Source organism: Choloepus didactylus, chromosome 12 (genome assembly GCF_015220235.1).
Source record: "Choloepus didactylus isolate mChoDid1 chromosome 12, mChoDid1.pri, whole genome shotgun sequence".
In the NCBI taxonomy this organism is placed as follows: domain Eukaryota; kingdom Metazoa; phylum Chordata; class Mammalia; order Pilosa; family Megalonychidae; genus Choloepus; species Choloepus didactylus.
In genome coordinates, this window is record NC_051318.1 from 33,066,093 (window position 1) to 33,089,786 (window position 23,694).

The following is a 23,694-nucleotide window of genomic DNA, read 5'->3' on the forward strand; positions in this document are numbered from 1 at the left end:
CTTGCTAATGTGCTTTACAAACCATCTCTGTATTGATAATCCCCAATTTATATCCAGTAACTCAGCTCAAACACCTTAGAGTTACTCTCGAGTCCTGTCTTGTCCTCACACTCCAAATTCAATATGGTAGGAATGTCTGTTGGCTCTACCTTCAAACCACGTCTAGAACTGACCACTTCTCACCGTCTCCAGTGCCAACTCCCTGTTGTGAGCTGCGAGCCTCTCTTGCCTGGGTGGTGGCCACAGCCTCTGTGCTGGTCTCTTGCATTCCGAGTTGCCCCTACATTCTGTTCTCAAAGCATCAGCCAGAGTGGTCTGTCCATTAGATAGTGTATTTCACTCCTTACTCAGAACTATCCTGTGATTCTCCATTTCACAGGCGTAAAAGCCAAAGGCTTTTTTATGACCTAAAAGGTGGTGACACTGTGACCCGCTACCCAGATTCCCTTTGGAATGACTGACTACTGCTGCTGGAAGCACTGTTGACAGACATCCCTCAGCTGCCAGCCTCTTCAGGGATTGCTTCATCTGAAGGGAGTCACCTCAGCCAAGGTCACAGAGCCTTACCAGGGCAGCCACATCCAATGACTGAGCAACATGGGGGGGTGGGGGGGGCGGGGAATGGTTTAGAAACAAGAAACAGTTTTCATTTTTCCCCATTTTATTTGCTTACCTTTCTGGGTACATATTTCATTTGAAGAAATTACTTCACTAGTTTTTAAAAATAAAGTTTGAAAATTACTCTTTTAAATACCTAAAGACAGTGCAGTGGCTAAGAACACAGGCTTTGGACTCAAACAGAGCTGGGCGTGAATGCCCGCCTCTGCCACTCTGCAGCTGTGTGGCCTGGGACCAGGCACTTCACCCCTCTTACCCTCAGTTTCTTTATTTATGCAGTAGGGATAATGATATTACTTCTACTGCTCAGAGTGGTTGTGAGGATTAAACAACTCTGTGTGAAAAGTATGAAGAGCTGTGTAAATATTGGGAATTATTAAGGGATGGCTCTATGAGACATGCATACCAAAAAAACTGCTGGGAGTATATTTGCAACTTGGCTTAGAGATCAGAGTCGTAGCAAATAGTCTTTTCAGCTCTGCTCAAAGCTGAAATGACTGATCCTAGGAGAGCAAGAATCACGCCAAGGGCATGGTGACAGTCCAGCAAACATTACAGGGGACCCTGCAGAGTAGTGACTATCTAATACAGTCTAGGCAGTTACGTTGTACAGAATCCTAATTTTTTTTTTTTGCTCTCCTTGCATTGAGTTTAATTATTTCAGATTTTATTCTAATCTCTAAGGCCTCTGTGATAAAAATCACACAGGAATCCAAGTATTTCTGATTTCATCAGAAGAGCTTTAAATTTTAAAACCAGCCATATGTCTGACTAATTGATATTAGAGGACTAAATCTTTTCATATGTATTTTCAACCCAAAGTTTTAACATTTATTTCTTTCTATAATATAAAATAAGTATATTTAGCTTAAAAACAAAACAATAATTCCCCTAAAAATCTTAGCTGCTTTTGTTTGCTTCCATTCATTTCTCATTTAATTGAGTGAAATGTCCTTTTCTATAACCTCAAATCCACAAGCTTGATTGATTTCAGAGATTTCACTAGAGGCCCACCCTGCAAAGCAGAGATGACAGACCACCTATAAGCTGGTGCTAATGAAAACCACAATAGTCTAACATTTACTGTTACATTATGTATCTGCCTTTTCAGATTCATTTGCAAATCAGACTATAGTTGATTTCTTTATTCCTAAAGAGAAACTCTTATAATCCCAAATTTGGAACAATAACAATGCTCATTTTAAACATAAGATTATTTAAAAACTATCATCCTGCAATTCTACATTAAAAAAATAATAATTGCATAGAGTGCTATAGAGGAACAAAGAGAGCAAACATTTTTCTTACTCAGTGACCACACAGTATGACTTTGGCAACAGTTCCCTTTACCACATAAGTAGAAGGCAGCTCTAAGTCCGGATACAGATAGACTTGGAGCAAGTTTCCCAAATCCTGCAGACCAACATGCTGTATCTTGGAATATCTCTGCCTGGGTTGAGGCAAATGTAACTGTCTTCTATTCTCATAACTTTATGTACCTGTGTGTGGGGGGGGGGTTGTAAGGTGTGTTTCCCCTTATGTTAGACACTCTTAAGTTAGATCCAGATGGTTCAGGGTCTTCTTTAAAGTAAGTATCAACTGGAAATTGATGTAGCACTTCCAAATCCTTATTTGAGGATATTATGCACTCTTCCAATTTTTCTTCACAGCTTTAAACAACTTGATATTCAGGCTAGGAAAACTGGACACTTCCTCTAGGTCAAACAACTCCCTAAATCTATCAACAAATTTATTTTCTTTCTCCAACCTGAATTTCATGACCCAAAGGATGATGGTAGTTTCTTTACACAGATAGTCAAAGGTAATGAGGAGCTCTTCAAGGAAAGGATGAGCGTAGACAACATCTGCTGCCAGGATATAGTCAAAATTGTTTGAAGATCTGGGGAAGTTCTTCTCTAAATCAACTCCCCAGGAAAGTTCTTTAACCTGAGGTGGATGCTTGCATTTCATTTTGGTGTTCCGGGAAATATTATATTGCAGGTTTCCAAGTAATTCAGGTAAATCTGTGGCAGTCACATGAGCACCTTTAAAACAAATTTTTTAAATTAAATTTTTAAATTAAAAAAAAATCATAAAACACCTTAATATTCTCATGGTAATTTTGTGCTTCATCATGTTTTTCTATTCTTCTGGATTTTGTTTGTTGTTATTTTGTTGGTTTCCATTTATCTACATGCTAGGAGAAAGATAATTAAGACAAAGAAATTCAAAATATTTGGTACCCTCGTTGGCTCCATCAAAAGTCATCAATGAAAGATGAATAGGTACCTCCCTAAAAGATTTCTGGTCTTCACTAGAGTGAGACAAAAGGAGTGTCTATGACATTGGCATCGGTAGTTGAAAGGAAACTGCTCTAGCCTCGTGGGGGGAGGAAAGAAGAATTTTCGATGGCATTACATTGAAACTATCATGACATCCATGTTTATGACCAAACTTTCGCTTGACTTCATCATAAGTGGTGAATCTTGCCACCAAAATATGTTTAAAACCTAGCCATGACATGCATATAGTGCTCATGAAGTCAAAGATCATAGATGCAGGGCAGAATGCTCAGATGAGGAAGATATAAACAATTTCTGCATTAAAAGTGAATAGTCTCCACTCATTCGGGTGGCTTTTGACAGTTACCAGGCCCTGCTGAACTTCTTTGAAAAGCTCCCTACTTTTGCCAACCATGACTTCTATGTCTTTGGAGAAAGCTACAGGAGGGCATCCATTCCCGCCTTGAGTGCACAGATTGTCAATAGTCCACTTTCCACCAACTTTAAGGGCTCCAGAGTAGGAAATGGGATGACCAGCTACTGGCTGAACAATAAGACTCTGATAGAGTTTGGTTACTACCACAGCCTCATTGGCAACAAGTAAGCCATATCTTTTCCTTCCAGACTTTGGATGTCACTCAACACCTATTGTTTTTCTGAGGGCACCTGCAACTTCTTCACTAACATGGAAGACAACTATTTCAATGCTGTCCAAGAAGCTTATGGCACGATTCAAGGCAATGGTCTCAACATCTACAGCCTCTACTCACCCTGCTGGGGGGCACGCAGCAGCTACCATGGACATTATGCTGCAGACATGAGCAACCTCCTCCAAAAGTACCAGTTCAGTGTGGCCACCCCACCTCCTGATGTCACCATCCGGGGGGTGCCTCAATGCCTCAATGCCACTGCCATGTATGTATGACTCAATCGGAATGAAGTGAGGCAGGCCCTCCACATCTCTGTCTCCCTCCCTGCCTGAGAACTGTGCAGCCCCCAGGTTACCTCTCAGTACCAGAGGCAGTACGTGGTCATGGTCCCTTTCTACCAGGAGCTGCTGCAGCATGACCTCCATGCCCTAGTCTACAACTGAGACAAGGACTGGGCCGGCAACTTCCTGGGTGGGGAGAGTTTTGGGGAGGCCCAGCAGCATCAGATGGTGAGTCCCTACCAGCCCTGGTACTGGAACAAGCAGGTCACAGGCTTCTTTAAGGAAAATGAGATTTCATTCCTCACGGTCAAGGGTTCAGGATATGTGGTGCCCCAGTATCAACCTGCCCAGACTCTGAAGATGTTCTAGAGCCTCCTGAAGAACACTACATTCTTGTGAACTTTCTCAGCTGCTGGTAGAGCTTCCCAGAGGAAGGCTGGAGTCTCCCATCCCCCCACTCCATCTGCTTCTCTTGGAGTGTATCCCCCTTTCCTAAACACCTTCTCTCCTTCCCCAAATGCTCTAAGCTGCTGTCACCAATATGATTTAACCTGGGAGTTGGCAAGGGAGAAGCAAAAAAGTCTTTGTGAGCAGATGGACAGTAACAGATTCCTGAAAGTCTCCAGGAGCGATTTGTTTTGCCTCTAACTTGCTATGTGACCTTGATGGAGTCACTAAGCTCTTTTGAGTCTTTATTCTCCTCTCTGCAAAAACGTAGGACAGTGTTCCAGGCCCCTTTCCTGAATCCCAGAGTTGATGGGAAGGATCAAATTCTTGACAGTGCTTTGGAAAGAATAAACTTAAACACAAATTGCACTTTTGTAGGCTTTCTCAAATAATGAAACGTTGAAAACTATTTCCCCACACCTCTACCACCCTCCCCCTTTTATTTTATTTTATTTTATTTTAGCACTTTTTATTGTGAAATATAACATGTATGCAGAAGGGTGGTGGAATTCAAAACTAAAATTTGACGAGTAGTTGTAGAGCAAGTTTCGAGGAGTGTTGTGGGTTTCGGTTCCACAATTTCAGTTATTTCCTTGTAGTGTAGTATAACATACATGCAGAGAGGTGATAAATTTCGGGGTCCAGTTTGGTGGGTTGTTGTAGAGTGGATTTTGGGAAGTGTTGTAGGTTTGAGTTCCACCATTTCAGTTATTTCCTTCTAGCTGTTCTAATGCCCAAGAGACTAGGAAAAATATATTCATATAAAGATTCAAAAAAAAGTGAATAGTCAAGGTCATTTTAAGGAAGAAATTAGAAGGACCAAACTTGTAGAAATTAATTTTAAAATAACCAGTAAAAAATTGGTTCTTAACGTGAAATCTGAGAGTAGCAAAGCCTGAAAATAATATGCAAATAAATCAAAGATTGGCCAATTCCAATTCCAGCACCAGACAAGAACATGCTAGGACAAAACATGGGAAAGCAAAACTGGAAGATGGATCTAGTTCAGCACAGACCGAGTTAGAATCTATTCTTTAGCCACAGCAATGTTTCTCTTGCTATTGATTATATTTTGTGAAATATTAAAATGGGAGGGAAATATACATGTCACCCTGGTAGAATCACAGAAATACAAACATGAACATTCTACTTGGAGGGAAGGGGTCCATCACTTTCATCAAAGCTTTTAAAGTCCCAAGACAAGGAAGGAATTCCCTCTGGCCACACAGATTGCAAACCAACTATTATACTTAAGAACTTTGAGTCTTGAGAGATAAACAGCACCACTTTCAGAACACTAATTAAACAAGTCTTCCTTTTTATATTTGTTTCAAGTTATATAAGCAGACTAAAGGGATCAATTCTTTTTAATAAAAAATAATGACTTTCCCAAATGCAAATTCTTCTCTTGGATCACAAATCCTTCAGGAATAAATCAAATAGTGACCCTGACTCTATCCATACTAATGGAATAGTGGTCTTGTAAAGCAATATTAGGACAGAGAATTTTTAAAAAAATATATTTAGGGAAAATTTTCAAGGGTCCTGTATTCCCTCAGTGTTTAGAAAGTTGCAATTTGCTAAATCTTGTATTCCTCTCAAGATCTTAGAGTGGCAGGTGTGCACTTCTGCAGATCAAGGAAATCAAGACAGATTTGGGTACTGCACATCAGAGAAGGCAGCTAAATTAAGGCAATGAAATAGATAACAACAAAAAAAGATTGGACTGAAGCAGGTTTACATATACATACATACAATCACACATTTAGTTAGAAAAGAAGATGTAGGTGAAAGAATGAGCAATCATAAAAGAAGAATGGAAATGAAAGAAAATAAATCCAAAGGCAAATATCTAAAAACAGAAGCAGACAACAGAGTATGTGATTTCTAATACACCTACCCTATGTACCTTTATTTTAACAGGTACTTTTTCATAAAAGCATAGGACTTCAAAACCCAAGAATAATATATAGCTACATGGGAGCTACAGGGGAGTATATGACTAAAACCTAAAGTACATCAGGATCAGCAGCAATATAATCTTTCTATGTGTGATATTTTACACCTCTCCTCTAGCAATCAGAATGCTTTGGTTCACCTCCCATTTAGAATATCTCATTTAAGACTTGTGACTTAGCATAGTACTCCATGAAAAGAATTAACAAAACTTCCACAGAAAATTATGAAGGAAGCCATTAAGATAACTTTAAAACTGGCAGATTTTATTAATGAAACCCATTCAAACAGTTTTAAAGGGTAGACAATAGGCCCAGATCACAGTTCATTAGATAGCAAAAGCAGCTAGTGATATATGATCATTAAATTCTCTGACCCCATTCAATCAAAAATACCCACTTACCAAGTAAACTTGCCACAATAGAGACTAGTCCTGTTCCAGCTCCAATTTCAATTACATTTTTGTCAACCACATTATATTGCTTTGTATTTGTTTCCAGAAAGTAGCATAGAACAAGGGCCTATGAAAGTTTAAAAAAATAATAATAATAAAATAAGGACAAGGAAAAAGTGGTTTTAGGAAAGTAATAACAGAAAGTAAAATTAAACTCTGTTAAATAAATATCCCACTAATGCTACAATTGTAAGTGTTCATGTGTGAATATGTGTATTTGTGTGTATACAAATACCTCACTCAAAAAAAATTATCAACAGGAAGTACATCCTCCAATAGGTTCAACACTTAGGCTAGAAAAAGTCCTTGGGGATTGTGGGGAGAAAAATAAAGAACTAAAAATATAAAGTTCAGTTGCTTCAGTCTGAAGAAACTTCTAATAATAAGAATGATTTCAAAGAAGTGTATGGAATCAAGTCAGGTAGTGATGGGAGTCTGCTGCCTTTAGACTTATACAGATTTTATTATAAGTGTTAACTAAATGGATCCAATTAAATGGGAAATAAAATTTTTACTATTCTAAATTCTTATAGTTATAAAAAATTGAAGGGGTAAAGAATATTCCTTGTTAATCCTACAAGTTTTGATAAAGTCAGAAATGGAATTGGTGAAAGAATTTCTCAACTGTGTGATTTCCAAATTTTAGTATTGTTTGATGTGGCCTATTTTCTTCTTCAAAATAATACATAATAATAAGCAAAGCAAAATTAAAATGCAGCAAATTTTATAAGAAATTATACCGATGACCAAACAAAAGCACCATAACAATCCATGGCTTCATTAATCCGAATCTCATGTCCAGCAAAGTGAAAACCTTCCCAGGGGATTGTTGTTATCAGAGTTGGGATAAAACATCTTGCCATGATCTCCGCAACCACCTGCTTGTCTTCATAGTCTTCGTTGTTCTCTGAAAGGAAAATAACAGGGCAGTGGTTGTATTAATAAAACCATGAAAAGGAGAGGAAATGCAGTATTTCTACTGATTCTAATTTACTTTTGAATATTCACTGACTTAAGGTGCAATGGAATTGCAGGGTAAACTGTTTGAAAATGACTCATAATTAAAACTTACACTTCATACATAAGGATGGCAACATTTCTCTGACTTTAATTGATGTTGACATCACCACTATTCATTTCTACAAAGATACATGAAACAAATAATAATTGATATACTTTTTAAAAGCAATGTATTTTACAGACCACCAATCAGATCATCTGGAATAAGAGAGTTTCATGATGGAATATAAGATCCCACTATGTGTATTGGCTACCCACTGCAATTCCAGTTATTACAGTAATGTATATTAGTTAGCCTTCATGGCCTGCTTTTATCCAGACAAAGGATTTTTAATACCATCCAACAATGCACCCTTGAATTATTTTATTATTGCTTATTTTTACATTACTATTAATGTGTAACTCATGGCATCTTAACATCTATTATATTGCATAAAGTTAATAAGCAACATTAACTACCAATTACTGAGCACACCCTTAACATACCTGGCCATGTTAAATATATTGTATATAATATTTCATTTAACTTTTGCAACAAGCTTGTGAGGTAGCCATTGTTTGCACTTTTACAGATATGAGAATTAAGATTTGGAAAGCTCTGCTAACTTGATGAAGGTCACAAAACTTGTAAATGAAGGAACCAAATTTTGAGCTCCGTTTTTTGGTTATTACAAAGCCTCCTCTCTAAAGTTTTTTTTTAAAAAAAGCTATGATGTAATTTTAGAAACTATCTCTAAGAATTTACAAACTAGTTGTGAAGCAAAAAATGCATCACTCTAAGCTTCTGTTTCCTTGTTTGTAAATGTCTGGATGTCATCACTAGGTAATGTGGCAGATGCATACCTTGGAATACCAGGCAGCAGTTAGAAGTCCAGACTAGATACAGACATAGTAATGTGGATAAAACTAAAAAACATACTACAGGGAAGAAAAAAACTGTATAATGGTATCTATAATACAATATCAATTATTTAATGTAATTATTAATTAAATAATTAAATATTAATTAAATTGAAACACTCCACACAAAACAATACATGTGTTTCAGTTTCCTAGGCTGCTCCAGCAAATACCATGAAATGGGTTGGCTTAAACCAGAGGATTTTTTTTTCCACTTTAAAAATAATTTTTATTGAAATTATAGGTAACATTAGTAAGGTACTTTACATTTTGCAAAATACTTAAAATCTATTGACTCATATGACTTTTACAATAACCCCATGAGGTAACTACAGCAAATATTAATTCCATTTTACAGATGAGGAAATAGATTTAGGAATTGAGATCTGCCCAAGGTCAAACAACACATAAGAAGCAGAGCCAGACAGGAACCTGGCCATCTGACTGGCAACTTCAATGCATTTTAGACTTTCATTTTTTTTTTTAATAATTCAATTTTATTGAGATATAGTCACATACCATGCAGTCATACAAAGTGCACAATCAATTTAAACAAGAGGATTTTATTAACATATAGGGGTATTTTTTGTTTGTTTTTTAATGTATCAATTTTTTTAACTTTATCAAAAAATTAAAAAAACAGACAATAAAAAAACATTTCAAACAAAACCAAAACAGAGGAATAAGAAAAAACAAATATCCTAGAACAACTACATTACTTCCAACATGTTCCTATTCTACCCCAAGAAAATATACAAACTATATCCTAGGAAAGGAATAAGAAAAACAGATAACCTAAGATAACTACATTTCTGTGATCTTGTTCCTACCATACAGTTCTAGTTTGCTAATGCTGCTGGAATGCAAAACACCAGGAATGGATTGGTTTTTATAAAATATGGTTTATTTGGTTACACAGTTACAGTCTTAAGGCCATAAAGTATCCAAGGTAACACATCAGCAATCAGTACCTTCACTGGAGGATGGCCAGTGGTGTCCAGAAAACCTCTTTTAGCTGGGAAGGCACATGGCTGCTGTCTGCTCTGGAGTTCTGGTTTCAAAATGGCTTTCTCCCAGGACATTCCTCCCTAGGCTTCAGCTCCTCAAAAATGTCATTCTTAGTTGCTCTTGGAATGTTTGACCTCTCTTAGCTTCTCCAGAGCAAAAGTCTGCTTTTCAAAGGCCACCTCCAAAATGTCTCTGTAAGCTGAAGCTCCTCTCTCAGCTTCTGTGCATTCTTCAAAGTGTCCCTCTTGGCTGTAGCAAGCTCACTCCTTCTGTCTGAGCTTATACAGTGCTCTAGCGAACTAATCAAGGCCCACACTGAATGGGCAGGCCACACCTCCATGGAAATCATCCAGAGTTATCACCTACAGTTGGGTGGGCCACATCTCCATGGAAACACTAAAAGAAATACAATCTAATCAACACTAATATGTCTGCCCACACAAGATTGCATCAAAGATAATGGCATTTTGGGGGTCACAATACATTCAAACTGGCACACATACCCACCAGAAATTAACAAACCATAGCCATTCCTGAGTATTCCCAGAACGTTAAATTTACCCACAATAACTTACCTGTTCTTATTAGAGTGTCATTTCCCCTTCACTAATTGCTATCTATCGCTAGGTCCCCTATATTCTACATTATTAATCACCTATTTAACATTTTTCAGTGTTCGCATTAGTGGTAACGTATAGTATTTCTCTTTTTGTGCCTGGCTTATTTTGCTCAGCATTATGTCTTTAAGGTTGATTCATGTTGTCATATGTTTCACAACATCATTCCTTCTTACTGCCACGTAGTATTCCATCGTGTGTATATACCACATTTTATTTATCCACTCATCTGTTGAAGGACATTTGGGTTGTTTCGATCTCTTGGCAATTGTGAATACTGCTGCTATGAACACTGGCGTGCAGATATCTGTTCATGTCACTGCTTTCAGATCTTCTGGGTATATACCGAGAAGTGTGATTGCTGGGTCGAATATTAATATACAGTTTTGAGGCCAGGAAAATGTCCAAATCAAAGCATCATCAAGGCAATGCTTTTTCCCCAAGACTGTGGTTTCTGGGGCTGGCTGCTGGCAACCCTTGGTACTTAGCTTGCTGCATGGCAAGAGACATGGCAGTGGCTCCTGGTCTCTATCTTCTCTTCTGGGTTCCATTTCAGCTTCTTGCTTCCTATGGCTTTCTGTGTGTCTAAATTTCATTTTCTTATAAAGAACTTTTTATAAAGGACTCCATCAAAAGGCCCTATTTACAATGGGTTCACACTCAAAGGAATGGATTAGATTTAAGAATATGTTTTTCTGGGGTACAAACAGCTTCAAACCATCATGACATGTTTTACAAAAACATGTACAAACAGAAGTGTATAAATCAAATACATTACGTGGGTGCCAGGAGGAAGCAGGGAAAGGAAAAGGGAGTGGGAGACAGGCAAAAGGAAATGAATGAGTGAATGAATGAATGAATGAACCTTATGGACAGCTATGCATACAACACTGAGGCCTTGCATGGATCAATAATGAGAGTGCACTAGAAACTGATGGGTATGACTAACTCATACTTCTGTACTTAAGAGTAAAAAAATAAGCAAATAAACAAAGAACAATTAAAAATATTTGTTATTCTGTCTTCAGAGAAACCAAGTTTCTCCCAGCAAATGTATTTCCCAAATCTCAAAAGTTAACATTTTCCAACTTTACAACTATTCAAACTTTTTAAAACATATGTAGTGCTCAAAAATAAAATGCTACAGAATCATAAAACATCAAGATAGGAGACATCTTAGATGCCTTCTCATCTAACCTTGCACTTAGTTCTAGAACCTCATGTTCATATGAGGCATGAACAACATAGTCAACTTGTTCATTCTCTGTTTGAATATTTCCAACGATGGTAAATGCACTACTTCACAAGGTGCCCATTCTGCAATTATAAACCTTGATTATTGAAAGTTCTTCTTGGTACCAAACCAAAATCTTACACCAGAGATTCTTTGTATTATTCCTAAAAGTAAGCTCAAAGATGAGCATCTTTTTATTTTTAAAAACATGCTCCAAAATTATAGGGGAGGAATATGCAAAGAAAAAAGTATAGGTCCAGTGCCTGTCATAAAAAATTTGGACTCAAGAGTAACTGAAAACCTCAAAAGGCTTTCAAATTTCTCCACTGCATTGAAGCAACAATGGAATCCCTGAGTCCTAAGGGAAGAAGTAGTTGTTGAGCCCTGTTTTATGAGCTCCAATGACATTTGTTCCAGTTTGCCAGTGCTGCCATTTGCAAAATACCAGAAATGGATTGGCTTTTATAAAGGTGGGTTATTTGGTTGCAGTTATAGTCCTAAGGCCACAGAAGTGTCCAAACAAAGGCATCAACCATAGGCTGCCTTCATTAAAGAACACTGATGGCATCTGGAAAACCTCTGTTAGCTGGGAGGGCATATGGCTGGAGTTTGCTCCAAGGTTCTGGTTTCAAGATGGCTTTCTCCCAGGATGTCTCTCTCTAGGCATCTGGGGGTATTCTCTTAGTTTCTTCCATGCAAACTGCAGACTAGCAAAAGTCTGCTTTCAATTGCCCTCTCCAAAATGACTCTCTCGGCTGCCGCAGCACTGAGTTCCTTCTGTTTGTCAGCTCTTTTATACAGCTCAAGTGATCTAATTCAGACCCACCCTGAATGGGTGGGGTAACACCTCCATGGAAATTGTCCAATCAAAGGTCTTGCCCACAGTTGATTGAGTCACATCTCCATGGAAACACTCAATCAAAGGATTCCAACCCAATCAACACTAATACATCTGCCCCCACAAGACTGCATCAAAGAACATGGCATTTTGGGGGACATAATACAGCTAAACCAGCACAACATCACTCTCTAGTATTCAGGGAGTAGTATGGCAAGATGGCAGTAAATTAACTTTGCCATTGCTGAAAACTTTCCTTGGAGGCCACAATCACAAGATGATTTCCTGGCCTAAATTCTGGGATCCCTAATAGAGTTGTGCTTAAGCCCCCAACACAACCAAGTAGCCCCCAAAGAACCCCAACTACACATTCTAGGAAGGGCTCAATCCACCACCCCACCTTGCCACTACCACAAACATTGGCCCTTGACAGAGATGCAGAGAAAACAAAGGGAAGAAAAATTGGTATTCTTCAGCAAAAGCCACCTTTTCTAATATATTTCACTATATTTTTCCTTAAATAACTGCATGTGTTCACAGTCAGTTAAAGCTCTAAGAACCAAATACTCTTGGTAAAATGTTTTATTTGAACTTTAATTTCATTATATTATCTTTCCTTTCTAAGACTGGGAGGAAGGGGTACAGCATTTGCTGTGGATGTTCTTTAGGGAAAAGTAGAGAACACTAATTGTTTCCTTGACCTTTAGCTGAATTTGTCCTCCTGGGCCTCCTTGCACACTGCTGGTAAATGGAGCACTTCTTTGACAAGTCACCTAAGGTATTAGGAATTAATAGATGTTCGAGAACACTAAATCCCAGGAGCATCTCCTAAAGTTCCTATTTCTGATATAAAAACTTTGTCAGTAAATATTTACTGATATAATCTGATATCTCTGACTTTGCACTTTCTTTTAAAGGTTTGTTGGCCAGATTAGTGTTGCTGTCCTAACAACTACAGAGTAATAAATGAATTTCTGTTTTTTTAATGCATCTTTCTAAATAAACAGAGCTGGTCATTTCTTTTTAAGAATGACCACATCTTTACCTTCATAAGGAAAATGAGATTTCCTAAAAAACATGTTAATATATTATAAGTGAAAATTAATTACACCCCCAAAATAAAGGATCTTCAAATAGATTTCACCAAACAACCATAACCACTAATTGCATACACCCTCTAAAAGAGCATGACTCTACCCATCATATTTGGTAATTCAAAATTAGTCATATACCCAAAATGACCACATATCATATGGGAAACATCAGGTTGAATAAAACTTAATTGAAAATGTTTCATATTAATAATCTCTTTTGCATTTAAATACTGTAATGAATACTATAGCCATTCCATTTTAAGTAACACTCATAAAAATAATTAGCATATTGATAGCTTTAAACCAAAATTTCCTGAACTTGATTGCTTAAAATAATTTGTCTAAATATAATATGTGGGATTTTAAAAGCAATCACTGAACACACACACACACATATGCACATGAACCAATTATTTTCATCTTTAAACTATGGCTTCTGTTTTCCAATATGAACTTCTATTTAAAGATTTTGAGGGAATACTGTTTAAAATATTTTTTATTTAAATAAAAAGAAACACTTAAATTTAAGTTTTAGCAATACCACCACCATTTCAAGGATGATAACAAGAATCTCTGAACTGGAATCTAATGGGAGAACTGCATTATTATAAGGGCATCCCTGGAGAGGCTTTGTTTTAATAAAGGCAAGAAATCTGTTCTCCAGACATAATTTATAAAGAACATGTCCCTCAACCGCATCTTAGTTATTTGTTGAATACAAAATTAAATGTTGAGAAGAGTAATGAATTAGTGGATATTCTTTGGTCTTTAGTTAAGATTTGAAGAGCAATTTTCCTCTGAAAATCAATAGCATTATCATATAATGGAATTCTAATATACATTTCTGAAGAATATCTTTTCCACATATAATCTCCTCTTATTATCTAGCCCTCAGGCTCTAAGACAGACAACTGGAACCAGGTAACCTTACATAAAATGCTGTATCTTAGTTTCCCTATATGAAAATGCAGAATACTTCTGGTTTTCTGTACCTTTAGATTAAAGTTATTCACTATAATCTTAGAATATTATTTTATTAATGAATTTTAAATTAAAACATAAATATTGAAACAGATTGTAAATCAACCATAATCAAGACTTAGTATTAAAATATGTTGATATCTTGGGCTCATCTATTTTAAAGTTTTTCATATACTAACTTCATTTTATAAATAGAAAATATCTTCATTTTATAAACACTTTCCTGCTGTTAAATCTTTGCTGATAGTGAATAAAATCTACCAGGTGCTCTTGTTCTCCTGAGAATTGAAGGAGTTTCAAGTATGAAGTGAATATTAGCAAGATTTTAACACATTATTATGATGATTTTCTTCAAAGGAAAATTCAACAGTAAATTTGCTTCCAATGCTGGATTGCTGCAAGTCTTCAAAAATAGAGTCTCTATGTATATTCTTCTCTTTTATAATTCTAACGTAAATAACAGCGATAGTAAATGGAAGGGTCAGATCACAGAAATACACCAAAAAATATTCTTTATTAACTATTACAAATGAATTCAGTCTTCCATTTGAGGGTTGTCATGAAAATCTATCAGCAAAATTTAAAGTAAAAGTCCCTCTGCTAAATGAAACAGACTGTCATTCAACTGAAATTTCTATTCAAAGATGAATGTCATGTGCTTCTTAGAAATGCCTAGAGATTCAAAAAAAGGATGCTAAGGATATTTTCAGATTAGTAAATGGTCATAGACGAACCTGAAAGATACAATTCTGAATGCCTCAGCAATGTCAAAGTATCAGTCCCTTATGTTCAAACTAATTCCTGAGAAGATTCCACAGATATTTTCTGCCTGTAGGTCTGCTTAGTTTCAAGAACTGTACAGAGGTTGTAACTCTAATCAAGTAGACCAAACAATACTAAATTTTATGTCTGTACAGAAGAAACAGAATTCATCTTCTACTGAAACTGCCCAGAGTGCAAGTGGGGAGAAAAAGAACCAAAATTAGTTGTACTCAAGAGTTTGCTGTTGGTATCAAGGAGGGAAGGAGGGAGGGTGATGGAATGGGAAGCACCATTGGCTGACTGAATCAGGAGAAGCATTAAAAGGGGGAAGATCAATTGTCCAATTTTAGAAACTCTGAGAACAAGAATATAGGACCCACGAGGTATGAAATAAAGCATTCTTTATGCCATGCTAAATTTTATTTTATCATATAGGAAATATTGAGGCACTGAAATTTAAGTAGAAGACAAATGTGAAAAGATTTGAAATTTTAAAAGATAATGCAGGCTATGTTGTGGAGAAAGAACTGGAGAGGGTAAACAAAGGCAGCTAAACGAGCATGGGGGGCAGCCAATTAGAAGGCAATTACAACAGTTAAGAGAATAAATAACAAAAGACTTGAATCAAGGCAATTTATAATGGAAATATGGATAGGGAAAGACATTAGGGAGGTAAATTCAATGGATGTAATGATGAAGTGTGTGAAGGACAGGGAGAAGACTAGGATTATTCCAGATTTTTGACTTGGGTAGCAGAGAAAATAATATTGCCATAAATGGAGATAGAAAATAGAGGTGGAAAGAAATACAGGTGGAGGGGCAAATGAGCAAGGTAAAATTGTAGGTTTTTTAATGCATATGAATTCATGACATGATGTACCAGCCATGGAGCATGCCACTCAGACTAAAAGAACCTGCTGCCAGTAGGATAGCTGAACAACAGTGCCAGCTGCCATATCTTGGGTTTCACCGCGGCCAGCCTTCCCTCCAGGGTTGCTTTTGAAAGTCAGCCCACTCGTGTTTAATATAGTGCTCCTCTAGTGGACAGTTTTTGCTTGGAGACTCCCCATTAGCCTGCCTGAGACTTTCTCAGAAGTGTGATGCAGTCTTAGGTTCTTCCTAACCACTCTGTCCTCTCTCTCCTTTCACAGGTGTCAGACCTGCATCATAATCTGGAGGCTCCCCCTGACCACTTCTGTTCCTTCCTTCTTTATCTTTCACCAACATTTCCCCCAAGAAGTTTCCTGCATATTTAATCCCATCTTGCCATCTGTGTCTCAGAGGATCCCACTGACACAAGACAATATGTCAGATGTCAAGTAAGCAACTGGAGTGACCGATTTGGGAGTGTTCATGCACACGGGTCATTGAACTTTGAATTAGGAGGAAACTATCCCAAGGCTGCAGGCCTTCAGAGCACCCCATTATTATATAACACATTGTTGCATGTGCTAAGAGCTGAAGAATGGCTGTTGGCAAGAGGCAGACAAAAAAGGATATTAAGACTAGTCCACATGGATGAGGTTTTAGAGAACTTAGATTACAATGTGGCATTGAAAAACCATATACAGAGGAATTTTTTAGCATCCACCATAGTCCTAACTTTAATATTTGTATAATTAAGTGACATCTATGATTCTTGGGTCTTTTTGTCAGTGTTGAAATATGAGAACTGGGCTAAGGGATGGTTCTATCCTTTCCAAGAACAAGATACTGTGGATAAAAAAGATAGGGCAGGAAAAATCGATATCCTGCAGTACTTGAGAACTGAGTGTTCCTCTAGTTAGTGGAAACCTTTCCAACAAAATGCCATCTGACTCTACTCTAATAACACTTATTTAATACCCTTAGCATTGTACTTGTGAACATATTTTTAAAGCTTTAATAAGCTATAGAGATGATTATGGGGTGTGTTTGTTCATGTTGTAAAATATCTTAATACTAGCTCTGTCTCAATCTTACCTTGAACTTCTTCCATTTCCTTTGTAAATTTGCCAAATTATTGTGTGAACTGTTGAAACCAAGAATTGTTACTAATGGTAATGATAATGATGTAATTTTATTCATAAACCCCATTGGAATTGCATCTTCATTCAAATCATCTAAATGACTGAATTCTCTAACTGATTACAACTTTAAATGTTTAGGTTTGCAAAAATTAACTACAGTAAAACCATTCATGTTTAAGCTATATAGGCTGCCAGCACTGGGCATACACCCAACTATCTTGGCCTAAAAATATGCTCACCTAGGTAGACACCACCTGGTATGTCTTATAAAAGGAAAAGTCAGGACTATAGTTCTTAGAAAAGATCTGCAGTGTATGCAGAAAAGGAGAGAGAGAGAGAAAGAGAAAGAAACGAAGATAATTAAATTCATATTACAACTGTTCTACAAAAACCTGGTAATCTTTCTGCTCTATGTCAAGAGTGTTATGTCTGCATTTTTATCTTAAGACAATGGGAATAGTTATATTATGTAATCTATACAAAGTTGAATTTGATATTTAAGACCATGTAAAAACAATGGGTCAATTCCAAATAACTATGCTGGTAGTAGAATTCAAACTTTAGATTCTTTTTGCATCTAGAGATCATAGTACATTGTGTATTTGCCTTTAATTAATATCCCAGAGGGAACATAAATGGAGGTGAGAAACATTTTTATAGTTTAAATTCATCTTTCATCTAAGTATTAGTAAAAACTTGTCATTTTGCATAAAAATGTTTTTCTCTCTCTTGCAATCTTCTTATCCGAAATGTATTTAGTGTATAGCATTTGGGAAATAAACTTACTCCCATTTTGTAGATCACAAAAAACCTCTAAATTATTTGTAAGTCTGTATATTTAATTTGTCTGTCAATTTTATCTCTAATGTATCATCAGAACAATAGGTTTTACAGCAGTAAACAAACATTATTAGAGAGATCTGTAGATTCAAACACAAGTCAAGATATTCTATGCAGTTGATAAAAGAGCTAACTTCCTTTAAGTTGTTAATAAACACTGCAAAAGTAACATTTCATATTCTATTAATTGTCTGTCTTACCTAAAGAAATAGTAAATGGTTTACCTTTTTGAGCTTCTGGATCCATTATGTGATGAATTAATGGATGGCTATATTGTGATGTTTTCTTGATCATTTCTTGAAAACTAGGCAAATGATATATTAAAATATCAAATGGTAACAATTAATTCAAAGTGTATACTGGGTTCTTTTATATTTACTTAATAAAGTTTAACTTAAAATATGAGACAATTATATTAAAATATTAATAAACCATGCTTTAAGAATAACCATCTAATCATAATCTATTTTGTACAAATCTAAATTAGAGCAAAGCTTCATAGTCAGAAATTTTAGAAGCTACTGGAAAAAGACATCCCCATCTATCACGAAGAAAGGTATCATCTATATATTGACTAAGATAGAAATTTTACAATTTAAGAGGTGATTAAAACATCAGGAGGAAATGGGTCTGATTCAGTGTAGTAGAAACCTTGATATTAATCTAAAATAAGGTTTCCTTCATACAATAGAGACAAAATTCCATCGTTCCCATTGATATATCATTAACTCATGCAATGACAGACAGCGTGTCAAATGATCTTTTGAGTAGTATCTTCTTAATAATTCCTTATAATCTTAGCAAACATATTTAAAACTGAAGAAATTATTGTATGCTGCTCAAGTAAAGCACATAACATGAATAAGCTTAAACAAGCTATTATTCAAACTTTGGAAAACAACAATCTGATGTTTTACATCCTCAATTTGGGTCATGTAATAAATAATAACAGTACTACCCTGAATTAATAGAGAACTCCTTTCTTCCAAGGCTCCCAAAACACTTCTCATTGTCACATTTTTCTTTACAGCAACCCTCAGTTAGAAGACAAATTATTTTCCCTACAGTTTACAAATGAAGATAAACAAGGTTAAATTAAGTCACTGAGGTCACATAGTTAAGCAAGAGCGAAAGTGGTCATACATTTTGTTCCCAAATTAGTATCTCTTTCATTAAATAAAGCAGCCTTTATTATACATGTCTCTCAGAAGTCCAAAATTTATTAAATGTTAAGTCTGAACATACCTAAATGGATTAGCTGAGTTTCTAGAAGGTTAAAAAAGTACCATCCATAATTTTTGTTTTCCTGATGAGACTTCTGATCCCGCCAGAAAGAAGAGCTCTAAAGCAAACAGTAGTAAACTGGCAACAAGTCCATACGAAGGGATTAAGGCTTCTGACAGCTGCAACATCAGAGCCTCTGGTAATATAGCAATGAAGGTTTGGAACACCCATAAATAAGGCAGCTGAGGAAAAACAGGAATATTCTAAACAAATGCCTCATGATAAGAACAGGGCTAGAGATCAAAAAAGTGAATGTAAACCACTCCTGCAAGTGAGTGAAGACTATTTGGAGAAGGCAACTCATTTTTTAACCTCGATGCCAAGAATTATTCTAAGACTCTAAGGCTATGACATCCTATCAAATAGAGGCTGTGTATTTTTCACATCACCTGCCCAGGTGTGAACACTGTGAACACCTTTTTTAGTATCAGACAACACCACAAGAATGTGTGAGGATGTGTGCAGCATTGCTCTAAATCCAGGAATCAAATTAGCAGGATTCCTTCCTAGTTTGATTGGATGGGAAGATTGAGGGTGCATGTTCATCTGTGCACATGCATATGTGCATATGTGTGCTTCCCCAAGTACGTATAAATTTTTCATCAATGAAGATATCTTTAATATAAAGTTGCTATGGTTATCAAAAAGCAAATGATATTGCAAGTTAAATAAATTTAGGAGTGTGAATACAGCTTCTAAAAATTACTTTATATACCATGATTTATATAGCGCTCAATTGAGGTCATTAATAATATACTAGACAGGAGTAGGAATCTAAAGCCTGGTTTCAGTTATTACTGTCAACAATTAGCTTGTGATTTTAAGTCATTTACTTAGCATGTTTTTTGAATTCCTCATCTATAAAACAGGGAAATAAAAGGCACACAATGTATATTTGCAGGATGAATACTTTAAGTAAAAACATTCTAGAAAGTTCAAAATTATAAACAATGCAAAGTATTATTCATAGGCAGTTAATTCATGGCAGAGGACACTCCTTCTTTTTGGCTCTTTTTAAAGCAAGAAGAAAGTATCATTTGGTGAATAAAAATCATACATCTTATTTAAAAGACCAGGCAATTCTCAGTGCAAGATTTCTTAGGACAAAGAATCCCTAAACTGATCACCCTTACAAACATGATGACAGCAATTATTTTACTTATATTTAACTGTTTTGAATGTTCATAAAAATTTGTCTCCAGGTATAAGTAGCTTACAACATGTCTTCTTTTTCTTGAGAACTAAGAAAGCGTATTTTAAACAAATATACATATACATACACACACATTTCTCAGGAGGCATCAGAGAGCCACTGAGTCCAAGAACTCCATATATTTACTGATTATTATTGTAGGAAAAGAGGCTGAGAAGTCAAAAAGAGGACAACTCACAGAACTGGGAGGACAAAAGAATAGTATTTGGAACTGGCAAGGCAACCAGAGAAGTAAGCTTGACACTAAGCACAGACATTTCATGCAAAACATTTGCTAATTAGGCTGTTCAGGGCAAGAGGCTAATTTGTCAAGCATAAAATGGCAAAAGGCAAAGAAAGGTCAAAGGAAGAGAGAAACAACCTAGGCTGTCAGTTGGTATCCCTAGGAAACTGTCTCCTAGAAAAGTAGAAGATACAGTCTTAAAAGACTGCAAATCAACCTTGAATCCAGTCGGTCTCTAATTAGATTGAGGTTATCTCCCATCTACTGTTGACCAGAATACCTCTGGAATCCTCTCTAAAGAAAGATTCAGAATATTTACAATTTCTCACACACAATGTCCAGCATTCAATCAAAATGTACCAGGTATACCAAGAAAAAGACAACAGAAATAAGCACACAGGTGGCCAAGATATTGGAGTTATTGGACTAAGATATTAAGGTAACCATGATTAAGATGTCAAAGAAAATAGAGGGCAAGGAGAATTACACCAGAGAACTGGTGTGCCAGTTTGAATGTATTATGTCCCCCAAAATGCCATGTTCTTTAATGCACTCTTGTGGGAGCCAACATATTAGTGTTGATTAAGTTGGAAGCTTTGAATTAGACTGTCTCCATGGAGATGTGACCCACCCAACTGTGGGTAATACCTTTGATTAGATTATTTCCATGGAGGTGTAGCCCCACCCATTCAGTGTAGGTCTTGATTAGTTTACTAGAGTCCCATAAACGCTCACAAACAGAAGGACCTCAGAGCTGCTGCTGCCAAGAGAGACATTTTGGAGACGGCCATTGAAAGTAGACTTTTGCTAGTCTGGAGTTTGCCTGGAAGAAACTAAGAGAATATCCCCAGATGCCTAGAGAGAAACATCCTGAGAGAGCACCATCTTGAAACCAGAACCCTGGAGCAGATACCAGCCACATGCCTGTGCCTTCCCAGCTAACAGAGGTTTTCTGGATGCCATCAGTGTTCTTCAGTGAAGGCAGCCTATTATTGATGCCTTTGTTTGGATACTTTCATGGCCTTAGGACTATAACTTTGTAACCAAATAAACCCCCTTTATAAAAGCCAATCCATTTCTGGTATTTTGAGTAAGAGCAACATTACAGCAAACCGAAACTACTGGAATCTTTGAAAAAAATAAAAAAGAGAAGAAGATCTAAGATGGTGGCATACAGAGGTGTAGAATTTAGTTAGTCCCCCTGGAACAACTAATAAACAACCAGTAACAACTAGTAAATAATCCGGAATAACTGTGGGAGGGGGGGACAAACATGAACATCCACTCATCATACATCAATCTGAATTGGGAGGAATGCCTGAGATCACAGCATAAAATCTGTAAGTAAAAACTACAGATCCAAGCCAGGACTCCCCTCCTCCCACATCCAGAGCTGAAAAGCCTCATGGAGCTAGAGAGCAACTCTCTCTGAGCAAGCAATTATAGCTCAGCTGAGCTCCAACTGGAGTTTTAATTAACAAGCATGGACTGCAGACAGCGGCTTTGAGTGAAGACTGACCTTGGAGAGCCAGAGGGTGGCTGCAGACTGGTCCTGAAGGGGGCTTTCTGTCCCTGTTTCGGCTCAATGGAGAAAGCCTCAGCCATTTTCAGTTCCCAGTGCTGTGACCCAGACAAGGGTGGAGATAACACAGGCAGAGAGAGACCATTGAAATGCTAATGACCTCTCCCTAGGGGGTCTATCTTCCCTAAGAGGAAAGGGGGGGGGAGTCCCAGCTCTACTACCTGCCTTCCATTCAGAACCAGAACCCAGAGCCTGGGGGAAAACAGCAGGGGCCACAACTCCTTACACCAGTCTGGAATGACAGACTGACAGGCATCATCTGCTAGGCAGAAAAGCACAGTGACCTGAGGCCTCAAAGGGTGTACCAATTTTCTAAGACACACCCTCAGGGAAACCGGATACTGAATAGTTCTTCCTTCTGGGACCAGAGCCTGTTTTCGTCTGGGAAAACCTGATTGGGGTAACCAAGGAAACCATGCCTAGACAACAGAAAACTGCAACTTACACTAAGAAAAATGAAGTTATGGCCCAGTCAAAGGAACAAACTTACACTTCAACTGAGATACAGGCATTTAAACAACTAATACTAAGTCAATTCAAAAAGTTTAGGGAAGATACGGCAAAAGAGATGAACCATATAATGGAAAAATTGGGCTTACATATGGTAGAAATTGAAAGTTTGAAAAACCAACCAGCAGAATCGATGGAAATGAAAGGTACAACACAAGAGATGAAAGATACAATAGAGACATGCAACAGCAGATCTCAAGAGGCAGAAGAAAACACTCAGGAACTGGAGAACAAGGCAACTGAAAGACTACACACAAAAGAACAGACAGAGAAAAGAATGGAAAAATATGAGCAACGTCTCCAGGAACTTAAGGACAAAATGAAAATCAGGAATGTATGTATCATTGGTGTCCCAGAAGGAGAAGAGAAGGGAAAAGGGGCAGAAGCAATAACAGGAAATAATCAATGACAATTTCCCATCTCTTATGAAAGACCTAAAATTACAGATCCAAGAAGAGCAGCGCACCCCAAACAGAACAGATCTGAATAGGCCTATGCCAAGACACTTAATAATCAGATTATCAAACATCAAAGATAAAGAGAGAATCCTGAAAGCAACAAGAGAAAAGCAATCCATCACATACAAAGGAAGCTTGATAAGACTATGTACGGATTTCTCAATAGAAACCATGGAGGCTAGAAAGAAGTGTGGTGATATATTTAAGATACTGAAAGAGAAAAACCACCAACCAAGAATCCTATATCTGGCAAAACTGACCTTCAGATATGAGGGAGAGCTTAAAATATTCTCAGACAAACAGACAATGACAGAGTTTGTGAACAAGATATCTGCTCTACAGGAAACACTAAAGGAAGCACTGCAGACAGAAAGGAAAAGACAGGAGTGAGAGGTTTGGAACACAATTTTGGGAGATAGTAGCACAGCAATAT

The 23,694-nt window shown here is 36.9% G+C and overlaps 1 protein-coding gene across 1 annotated transcript in view; it reads right to left on the reverse strand.

Annotated features, from left to right (window-relative positions):
- Positions 1–2,169: 2,169 nt before the first annotated feature.
- The window catches only part of LOC119506805 (protein-lysine methyltransferase METTL21E-like), a 28,537-nt gene continuing 7,012 nt past the window's right edge, over positions 2,170–23,694 (reverse strand). The window contains 5 exon segments of the mRNA XM_037799900.1: positions 2,170–2,663; positions 6,638–6,755; positions 7,429–7,595; positions 18,216–18,295; positions 18,950–19,052. Of these exon segments, the coding sequence (XP_037655828.1) occupies positions 2,170–2,663; positions 6,638–6,755; positions 7,429–7,595; positions 18,216–18,295; positions 18,950–19,052 (962 nt within the window).